This window comes from Gossypium hirsutum, chromosome D02 (genome assembly GCF_007990345.1).
Source record: "Gossypium hirsutum isolate 1008001.06 chromosome D02, Gossypium_hirsutum_v2.1, whole genome shotgun sequence".
Classification (NCBI taxonomy): Eukaryota; Viridiplantae; Streptophyta; class Magnoliopsida; order Malvales; family Malvaceae; genus Gossypium; species Gossypium hirsutum.
Window position 1 is genome coordinate 16,597,945 of NC_053438.1, and position 11,499 is coordinate 16,609,443.

Genomic DNA, 11,499 nt, shown 5'->3' on the forward strand with positions numbered 1-11,499 from the left:
ATACTTTCCAAGAGTTATAACCAATTCATCATCCACAATTTCTCAATATGATCTTTAACATTTATAAACAAGAACTTCATAGCAACATTTATCATTTAGTAGTAATATAATTACTCAACAAAATTGAATAAATAAATGAGTTTTAAGAAAATTGATACATAACCCAGTGAACTATAACAATTTGACTTGGATACTCGGGAAACTACACCACACCAAAGGCATCGATGATGCATAGTAGAGGCATCGAAGTGCAAACAGAGGCACCAAAGTGCAAACCTGTACAAACGCACGTTCGACCCTATTTGTATGCCAATCGTATCCTAATTGATTACTACGTTCACACGGGCACTTAGCAGACTTTTTAACATTATAATCTCAAAGGCACTTCCACAATATTCATACACATGCTATGAATCAAATACATTCATTTCAATATCAACTAACCATATTATACATCAACTGTTGAATAATCACTTTTCATTTGTACTTAATTGTAAACATTTTATAATCTCGATTTAATATCATAATTCAATTCGAATACAGTTTAATCAAATCATAATATCACAAGTTATATAAATATATATAATTATATATAATTATATTTATCTATACTATGAACGTACCAACAATCCGCTTCCGGTTAATTCGCAGGGACTACTCAACAATTTTTTCTTTTCCACGATTATTATTTTTTTGACTCGGTTCTTGATCTATATAATAATTAAATTCAATTTATTAAATACACATACACTAAAAACTCAATTCAATGCATGATAACCTTAAGTTTTTATTATTTATACATTTCCCCTAAACTTTTACATTTCTCACAAATTAGTCCCTAAACCCGAAATTTCAAATTTATCAAAATTTCAAAACTTTCCAGGCCAACCAAACTTTTTCCTAAACCAATAAAGTCCCTAATTATTCACAATTCACAAAATTTCTATTTAAATTTTAATATTTTAACACTTTAATCCTTTAACAAATTAGTCCATTTTTTATGACTAAATTTTATGCCAACCAAATTTCTATCAAATCATTACAATTTAATTATGACTAAATTTTATGACTTTTACAAATTAGTCTCTTTTTTTAAATTAACTAAGTAAACAATAAAATCAACTGACCAAATCTTAATACAACAATCACATAACCTTAAAAATATTAAATACCTATAAATTACAGACTCATTAGCCGGAATTGTGGTCCCTAAACCACTGTTTCTGATATCACTGAAAAATGGGATATTACAATATCACTTTGGGAAGTACATTTGTCTTTCTAAGAAGGAAATGAGATATGTATCGACTGGTGAAATCTAGAATCAGCTCAAAGAGAGACTTATGAGTGGATTGGTCAAGTATGGAAGTTGGTGTATATGTATATATAATATTAGGAAAGTATTCGCCAAAGACAAAGATGAAATCCAAAGACTTCAAGATGAAGAATTCAACCATAAATGCTTCAAGGTAATCTAGGTTAAGACTCACTAAGTTCTTTTGAACTTACAAATGTTTGATTATGTTTCAGGTTCTACTGTAAGAGTGGGTACACCAAGAGGGGTCAAGCCAGGATTGTGTGATGGTAGTAGTATGAGTTGCAATATTATGCATATAGAGGGCATCATAGGAGTATGATGTATAGTACGCTACACCAAGAAGAGTCTGCTATTAACAAAGTTTTATGTTGTAATGTTGCACGTTGTTTAAAACTTTAATGTAATTATTAAACGTCCTCTTTTATATTAAAGAACATTAATAAAAGAAATAAGAAGTGTGCTTTAAAATAGTTGTACGTCGGTTGTAAAGATTTATGTTAAGAGTTTATGTGTTGTAACATCTTATATCCGGATCTGGTGATTCGGATTGGGTAAAAGGTGTTGCAGATTGAATAATGAGTCATAATATCATATACACGATTTAAATAACGAAAGATCCGATATTTAAAATTTGTATTTAGAATGGCTAAAAAAGTAGGAACAAGACCAGATATAATTTGATCATTATGAAATCTTCATAGATAGAAACAATCATTAATTCCTAAGTGTGGGATGAATGGAATCCAATATATTAATTGTTAATAAAAGAATAGAAAAAGCTTTTATTGTATCACTTCAATTCTATAGGAATTCTTGAACCCAAAAAGTTAAGAATAAGTTTTTCATTCCCCAAGATAGAATAAACACTTAGAATATCGAAACAAATTAGATTTGCCAATAAGTAAAAATTCATATGGGTACGATTTTCATTGTGCAACTTAGTTAAATCATTTTGTTGTAGATTCCCATATGAAAATTTATAGATGTAATAATACTTATAAATATTTTTAACTTCACTTATAAAATTAAACTATTTCTTTATCAAATAATTATCTTCTCCGAACTAACAAAAGTACAAAAATAAAAAGTGAAAATTTTGGTTCGTCCGTGAGATGGAAGTGCATTGATAAATACAATAAAGGCGATCAGATAGAAATAAGAGTAATTGAAAAAAGAGAGAGTAATAAATAAAATAAAGAGATTCAATAGCCTTATCTTTTGGTCTTCATTTGCCTTTAATAATTTCCATTTTCTTTTCTTTCAACAATGAACGTCTTGTCAACGACCTAACACGCAGTCGCTTGCCGGTTCTGGTTTAAGCTTACCCTTTTTTTCCTTTCCTTTCCATTCATCTTCAACTTCTTTTCCAGATAACCTCTACTTTACTCTCAGTGTAAGTCTTGTTTCTTTTTCGGATTTTAGTTTTTGGGTATCGTTTTTTTCAAATATTCTCTTAACATGTACAAGTCTTGGTGCAATTTTACTTCAAGTCCTCCTTGACATAAAACTTCAAAGATTTTGAATATTTTCCCATTTAACCAAAGTTCAAGTTAATTTACTCCATCTCATGAAAATGGGAATTTCTTTTCCTGCAGTAAATGAGTAGGTTGTTAGAGTTTCCATTCCTTTAGGGTTTTACGTTTTCCTTGTTTGGTTTCCGAGAAAATTTTTGTTGAAAAAGAAGAATTAAAAATGGAAGAATTTAATCGAGTAAACGGGAACAGTATCCCGAAGGGAAATTTCGTGTATGCATCTCCAGTTGTAGCAACTGAAACCAACACCTCACAAAATCCACCAAAGCTCCACTTATTGAGAGACCAACAAGAAGCGGAAGATATGAAAGCCAAGATCATTGCTCATCCTCACTGCTCTAATCTCTTCGAAGCTTACATGGATTGCCAAAAGGTAAATTGCCCATAAAAGTATATACAATGTTGTATTTATATATAATGTTGGTCAATGTCATACAGGTAGGAGCTCCGCCTGAAGTAGCAGCCCGGCTAGCAGCGGCTCGACAAGAGTTTGAGGCAAGACGGCGATCTGCAGTGTCATCGACAAGAGACACCATTAAAGACCCGGAACTTGATCAGTTTATGGTAATATTTTAACATTTGTTCTGTCATAAACTTTGTTGTCTTTGGCTAACATTGTGGATGCATTTATTTAATACAGGAAGCTTATTATGGCATGTTGGTCAAATATCGAGATGAACTGATGAGGCCAATGCAAGAAGCTTTGGATTTCACTAGGAGGACCGAAGCTCAACTTAACAGGGTCAGCAATGGCCTAGTGCAGATCTTCAATTCTGGTATACTTTTATTTTCTTTTCTTCATTTGAAGACCCAACAGTGAAGAGAAACCCTAGCTAATCACGTGTCTATAGTAATAAATTTGATTGCAAATTGCAAATCAAACTAATATTTGAAAAGAAGAACAAAGACAAAAACACAATTGGGTTTATGCTATAGTTGGTGTAATGTAAACAATAATGATGAAAAAAATAAAATAAAAAATTCCCACGTTGGCTTCTTTTATGGGTTACCTTTTTGTTTTATATTCTAAACGATCTCTGACCAAACAAAGCCATTCTTATTTGTTTTTCTTTTTGGAATGAATCTGATTCTCTTTTTGTAAGTTATTGTTCATAAATACGTACCTGGAGAGATAGTGCTACCTCATACTAACAGCTATGGCTATGGCAAAGATGCTCGTCTTTTATATCCTCGGACCATGGATGTCGAATACGTTAGATCTTGTATGTTCACATAGATGATTTTATCTTTATATTATTGTTAAAGAATGCATTAAACACGAATACTTTGAAAATTTTGGTGATATGGAATTGGAGATGGTTCTTTTATTAGCTTCACTGTTGTGGTTGTCCTGGACACAGTTTGGTGAGCTTATAAAGTTATAATCTTGATCGGTCAACTTTCACTGAATTGTATAGGCAAATGCATTCAATTTTCCTTCACCTTATTTCCACTACGGCCAACAGTCCTTACGACTTTAGCTATTTGTGGCTTTACATGTGCCATCTCTCTACTAGCTATCTTTGCTAGGACTTTTGTTTGAATTAGTCACTTGGACTTTTTATCTTTTTTTAAGTATTCATGTTCAACTCATAATAAAATATGATGTACAAGTGTTAGAGACACTCGTATCTGAGACTTACGTAGAATGACTGATTCTGTGAATACATATTGATGATGTTGTTGAACATAACAGATGAGAAGTGTGACGGTGTTGGTTCATCTGAGGAAGAAGAAAACAATAACCATAGTAATGGAGAAACCAAAACCAACCCTCGAGCCGAAGATCGAGAACTGAAGAACCAACTCCTGAGGAAATATAGAGGCTATTTAAGTAGTCTAAAGCAAGAACTTTCCAAGAAAAAGAAGAAAGGGAAACTACCCAAAGAATCTAGGCAAAAATTGCTTACTTGGTGGGAGTTGCATTACAAATGGCCATACCCTTCTGTATGTATATGTTACTGGAATACTGAATTGATTTTTTTTTTATCCATTGATTGCTAAAATGAACGGTAAATGGTACAGGAGACAGAGAAGGTGGCATTGGCTGAATCAACTGGGTTGGACCAAAAACAGATAAATAATTGGTTTATAAATCAAAGGAAACGCCACTGGAAACCTTCTGAAGACTCGCAATTCATGGTGATGGATGGCTTGCATTCACCAAATGCAGTTCTTTATATGGATGGTCATTACATGGGTGGCGGCCCTTATCGTCCGGGCCCATCTTAGTTTGCAATCAACCCTTCATACTTACATATTGGAGTCATAGAGCAAACTTCTACATTATCATGGAGACCTTTTATTTTTTTCTATTCAAAAGTTGGATAAACTAGTCTATGTACATTAAATCAAAGAATAAGTTGGTCTTTTCTGTTATAAAAATCATTCATTTGTATTATTAAAAATTAACGTGATTGACAGAATAACTTGGCAATGACACGTGACGTATCATATGTACCTCATATTGATGTACATGAATCGATTTTTAACAGTAGCATTTGATGTTTTCTAAAAGGACCAATTTATCCTTTGATTTAACATATAAAGGCTAATTTGTTTATTTTTTAATAGAAGAGGTAAAATGCAATACAATTTTTTAGTACATGGGCCTCTATGATACTTTTACCAACATAGCGTGATATCTTATAACAACTACCATTTCCATGTTCTATATATTTGAATTGGAGTGCAATTAATGTCGGATAATAATGTGATATTTTTTTATAAATATTATATATATAAATGAAGTGCCATAATTTCATATTTACGTCTGAATATGATAATTTTTATAGATTGAAATTGAATTTAATTTTTTTAGTATTAATTAAAAAATATAAAAAAAGCTTATTCTAATAAAACATTAGACTACTTAAGGTAAATATAAATGTTGAAATTCAATTTAGCACTTAAACTAGTTAATGGTGATCATCTAATTATGTCCACATTCCTATTTTGGTCATCTAATTTTGAAATTTTCTACTTTAGACACTAAACTTTATATTAAAGATGCGATTTTTTTAAGCCTCACTTAAAAAAAAACTTTCCCTATCCATAAATGTGATGATAATCCTTGAATCAAAAGGAATTTTTTATTAGCATATTTAGTATAATTAGAAAAGTTTTCTCTTCTTTCCTTTTTGGGGTTTTATAAATTGATAGATATGAAATGTCTTTATTTTAAAAGTTGAAAGTTTTGCTTAGGAAGTTTGAGTATCAAATTGATAGAATTTGTAAATGTGAAGTGTTAGATTTGTTGAATTATTTAGAATTAGGATAAAAATGATAGAATATGTAAGTATTGATGAATAAATGTGTTATTATGTCGGTTAAGAAAAGGTAATGCTATTATTTCTGTTACCAATATAACGGTGAGTGACCAAAATAGAAATGAATACAAAGTTTAGTATCTAAATTGAAAATTTTTAAAATTAAATGATCAAAAGAAGAATACGAAGATAATTAGATGACGAATTCACATGGCTGCTTGGCCTTTTTTCACACACCTATGAGGAGGTATTTATTTGTATAGTCGAACTTCATGATAATTTATTTACAATGATAAATTATGTATGATTGAATGCCAAGCAATGAATGTTATTAAATCATGGTAAGCATTAATTCATACTATATATTTAGAATATATCAAAATGAATCATGATTCTACAAATAAATAAAAAAAACGAAATTCAATAATGATTATTTGGACACTGACCAGTTTAAAGTTTAATTATTCAAACCCATAATTAGAGACTCACTAATCATATCTTAATTTTATTTATTTTAAATGTTCCTTTCTATAATGTCTGCCTTTTCTTAAATATTTTGTTCAGTGGTCGTCGTCCTTGCTTTCCTTTTTATGTTTTACTTTCCTTGAGCAACATAATTAGGGCGATTTCATTTCAGTTCCCTTTCCAACAATACATGAATGAAGGAGTTCCTGGGAGATGAATTTTCTTTTTTAGACTATTCCTATCTAATTTATTTTAAAGGAATTATTCATTCGATGGCCATGTAATTAAATATATATATTTTAAATAAGTTGAATTTAACAAAAAAACAATTAACAATATTAGCAGTTAAAACTGAATTTTAAAATTTAAAAAATAATGAAAATAAATTCCTAGAAATACAAGTATATAAACTAAATTTCTAATTTTCAAAGAGTACATATTTTAACATTTTTTTTAAATGCTAGTAGCATTGCGTGTTTATCTCATGGATTCGAATCACAAAAATTTAATATTATTTGTGGTAAATAAATTCTTACACATTTAAAATAATATTCCATTCATCTATGCCTCTTACAACGTACCCTAGCTTCACTACATGAGCAAAAATCAATCAATGTAATATATAAAAGTTTCATATTACATTTAAAAAAAAGTTAAATTCAAATTTTTGGAGATAATATTATTATAAAAAAACATAGAAGGGAGTTTGATTTCGAAAGAGAGGAACAACGATACTCATCTCAGTTTTTGCAAAGTATGTACAAATTAATATTTAATTTATACAACAAACATATAGATATATATCTAGTAACATTTAATCTCTACATTCAGTTCATATATGTGATGGTCACAATAAGTAGGCCTAACAAGCTGCAGATGGGTGAGTGAAGGGAGTGATGAAATGAGATTTCTGTCCCAAGGTAAAAAGGGTGGTGGAAGGGTTTTCACCCACATTGTCAACCCTCTCACAGGAAGGGCACATGGTGAGGGTAGCTGCTCCCACCTGCATATAGCATGGAGCTGTTACTTTCAATGATTTAAGCTCTTCCACTTCCTTCTGCAACCTCTTGTTCTCCTCCGTTAGTGTTTCATAACATTTCTTCAGTAACTCACAGTTCACTTCAGTCTGTTTAAGCTTTGTCCTGCATAAAAATAAAGGTAAAATAAAAAACCCATTCTTGGGAATATCAAATACTAAAACTTTCCAAGCAATATGGTCAGTACAAAAACCTGGCTCTCCTATTTTGGAACCATACTTCCACTTGGCGTGGCCTTAGATTCAGCTCCTCAGCTAAAGCTTGCTTCTGTTTCTGTTAACACATAAGGGAACAAAAGTTATAGATATAAAACATTAAATAGAATAAAGATCAAATAAGGAAGATGGGAAGTACAGGACTGAGAGTGCTGTGTTGTTTGAATTTGTCTTCTAAAATGGAAGATTGTTCTCTGGTGAGCCTAAGTTTCTTTCTGGGGCTACCTTCGTCGTCTTCATCACTCACCCTTGAGCAAATTCTCTCCAATTCTACCTCTTCACCACCTAAATCTCTCTCTCTCTTAACACTCGAGTTTGAAAATGAAGATGCTGCACTGAGAGATGAGGCTTGTTGTTGGTGGGCATCAATAATAGCGCATGTGTCATACGATGGAGCTAGAGAAAGAAGAGATGGTGAAAAGTGGTCATGTTTGAGGAACAATTGCTTCTTCTTTTGTTGGTGATGATCCAACTGCGAAATGTTTTCTTGCTTGACAAGGCAGCCTAGGCCGAGACCGAGGGCGGTGTTACAAATATCATCAAACCCCATCGTGGTTAAAGCTAAAACTAAGCACTGATTCTTGATGCTAAAAGGTTTCCTTAGAGAGCAATGGATGAAGGGACTTATAGAGGGTGAGGCTGTGGGAGGGATTCTTCTTCTTTTTTTTTGGTACAAAAGAGACCATAATTTATTTCAATGTATTGTTTAAATTAATTCAACTAAGTTTTTGATAGTTTCTACAAATGAATTATTAATAGAAAGAAATAAATATGCAAATAGTTAAAAATTCCCATCTCTCATTGTCAATTGACCTTTTTCTAATAATACTCCCCTTTTTCACTCACCATGTCCATCCAAGAACCAAGAATTCAATGTATAAAGTGCATAGTGTGGATTGCATATGTGGAATCATATGGAAAGTGGTGATGTACACAAGCGCATATAAAAGAGAAAATAATTGGACCTCTCTTTTTTACTTTTTTTTTTCCTGGACTTTTCTTCTGATTTTCACTCTAAATTCACACTTTAGACACTTTGATATTTAAATACATTGATAAAAAAATACACAATTTTTGTTTGTAAATGTTGAGGGAGAATAAACTTTTTTATTAAAAGAAGTTTTTGAAGTTAAATTTTTTGAGATATCAACTCAAACCTTGAATAGAAGAGGTATTGCTTCCGAGATGTCTATGTTTGGTTTTAGCTTGGGGTTTTTGTCTCCCACTTTGAGGAGAGCCCAAAGGGGTCCAAGGAGTTTAGGCGTGAGTGCCTAAGTCCACCAAGAAAATGTTTTATCATTTTCGCCTTGGTGGAGTTCGAACCCATGCCTTTAAAGGGCCTTAGTAGATCTAGGCGCTCTAGTATAAACTCTGTGAACCCCTTTGGACTCTCCTCGAAGTAGGAAGATAAAAACCTGAGGCTAAAATTGAGCATAGACATCTGAAAAACAATATTTCTATCGTTTGAGGTTTGGATTAACGTCCCAAAGAATGACACTTCAAAAACTTCTGTCAAGAAGAGAACTGATTCTCTCTCAACAGTACATAAACCTAGTTCATTTACTTCATAGTTCAGACATCTACTTTTAATATATATAAATCAACATTTAGAGGAAGATTATTGTCACTTGAATGTAAATATAATTACTTTCTTTTCCTGTGTTAACACCAGATGGGTGTGGTGATTAATTAAAGATAGGGGTTCAAAATTATTATCAGTTAGGCAAGGATGTTGATTTTAGTGAGGTAAATCATAGGAGACAACGTTTCATATATATATATATATATTAGAATTATATAAAGACCCATCATCAACTATGTGTTTGTATGTACACCTAATTGCAGACCACCCAATTGTTCCCCACTTTTACATGCCTTACTTCTCTAACAAGACATAGACTCTTTGTTAAACTTGCCCAAAACCCCAAATATTCTTGCACGACATCACCTTATAACTTGATTCCTACAAGCAGGCAAGAACACCAGACAACTTGGTATGGTCAGAAAAACAATGAAATAAGCTCTCACAATATAGAAATTCATGATTATTTTAAATAAACTTTTATAAACTCAAAGTTTAATTTATATAATCATCTTTTAAGAAATAACATTAAATAGGTCTGAGATTTAAATCATTACGAACAATCAATTTTTCGAGTTTATTCAAAGATATATTCAAGATGATTCTGGACCGTTATTAGTTGCACTGCAAATGGGGGAAACGACATATAGCTACCACTTTCACTCAAAAATCTGGAGGAAGAGAAAGAAAGAGATGTGCACCATAATGTTGGAAATGGCAAAATGGGACCTCCGGCCCTCATATCAAATCATTGAACATTTGGTATAGGACGTATATAATAATGAAGATTCCATGTTAAAAATTTCAAAGATGATATAATTCCTTTGCACAAACTGCCCTTTCAAAGTTGATTTCGAGTTCCAGCAATTTCATGTTGTAAGTGTTCCGTTTCTTTTTGTTCTTTTTAATAATTATATTCCCATTAAAATCTTTGGTTTACAAGCATTAGAATTTACCCAGGGCTGAATTGTATATTTTTACAATAGTAAAAATGTAATTTTACCATTTTAATAGTTTATATCTTTATAATTTTTAAAGGATTAAATCAAAATTTTATCATTTTGGGGACCAAAATGCAATTTTACCTTTACTAATTTAAAATTTTATAAACTATAAAGGGACGTAAATAAAAAAAATTCATTTTAGGGAGGACAGGTCCTTGTCAGCCCCTGAGTTTGCCACTGCTACCCATTCACTAAAGAATTATATGTAAAATATGGATAATTCTACAACTATTTTAATTTTGATGCTACTATTATATTTGTTATACCTCACTTGGATTGGATATGTGATATTTCGAGAGAGCTCTCTAAAGATGTTTGCGAATGATTCCTCTCCTCTCATCCTCTAGATCATCACTAATTGCTCAATCTTCTGAATAAGTTACCTCTCGTGGGGACTATCCGCTAGTAACAGGAATGTACCCAACATTAAGCCACTTGCTGCTAGGGTCCTTTACACCACCATTTTCTCCTATTTATCTCTTCCCTTGTTGATATCTCTCATCAATAATATTTTATTTATTTTGTCTTTTTGGTAAACTATGTTCTATTTATTTTTGTACATTAAACTCATATCTGCTCTTTTTGATACAATGTTTAAAATTATCCTTAAATAGAAGGATAATGGTGTTCAGCACACTCAAACCCACGTCTTTTTACACTGGCAAGAATACTGATGTCAATCGAACTAAGACTCAATCCATAGTTGTTTTTATTATTTTAAAATTTAATTTAAAGCTTAAAAAGTATATTTTTATTTATTAAAATAAAAAGAATTAAATACCACTCTTTTCTTTTCTTTTATTTTTGTTATTGTAATTTTAATTTAAACTTAGATAAAACAGTAATTAACATAAATCATCTACGTCAATGATAGGTAAGTAAACGTTGATTGAAGATTCGTAATTCTTTTTATAAGAAAACCTATAATAATGGAATTCCAACATAAAAGAATGTATTAAGCGTACGGATTGTATTGTGCATATCTATATTACCATGTCAAAGAAGGCAGTACACCTGTTTTTAGTTTCTAATTATATAAAAATAGTTGAATTTAATCTTTATATTTTAAAATTCTTT

At 31.2% G+C, this 11,499-nt stretch overlaps 2 protein-coding genes across 3 annotated transcripts; one reads left to right on the forward strand and one right to left on the reverse strand.

Annotated features, from left to right (window-relative positions):
* Positions 1-2,474: 2,474 nt before the first annotated feature.
* On the forward strand, positions 2,475-5,455 carry LOC107910330 (homeotic protein knotted-1). 2 transcript variants are annotated; one of them, XM_041088506.1, is made up of 6 exons: positions 2,475-3,223; positions 3,289-3,414; positions 3,491-3,626; positions 3,954-4,073; positions 4,547-4,797; positions 4,876-5,455. In XM_041088506.1, the coding sequence occupies exons 1-6, from the start codon at positions 3,011-3,013 to the stop codon at positions 5,080-5,082; spliced, it is 1,053 nt and encodes a 350-aa protein (XP_040944440.1). In that variant the 5' UTR covers positions 2,475-3,010; the 3' UTR covers positions 5,083-5,455. The 2 variants fall into 2 exon arrangements, with proteins under 2 accessions (XP_040944440.1, XP_016693642.2); XM_016838153.2 differs by lacking the exon at positions 3,954-4,073 and having other exon boundaries at positions 2,496-3,223.
* Positions 5,456-7,190: 1,735 nt separating this feature from the next.
* Positions 7,191-8,693, reverse strand: LOC107910329 (homeobox-leucine zipper protein HAT22). Its single transcript, XM_041088507.1, has 3 exons — positions 7,976-8,693; positions 7,815-7,894; positions 7,191-7,726 (listed from the first exon to the last, which is right to left on the reverse strand). The coding sequence occupies exons 1-3, from the start codon at positions 8,384-8,386 to the stop codon at positions 7,447-7,449; spliced, it is 771 nt and encodes a 256-aa protein (XP_040944441.1). The 5' UTR covers positions 8,387-8,693; the 3' UTR covers positions 7,191-7,446.
* Positions 8,694-11,499: the final 2,806 nt, after the last annotated feature.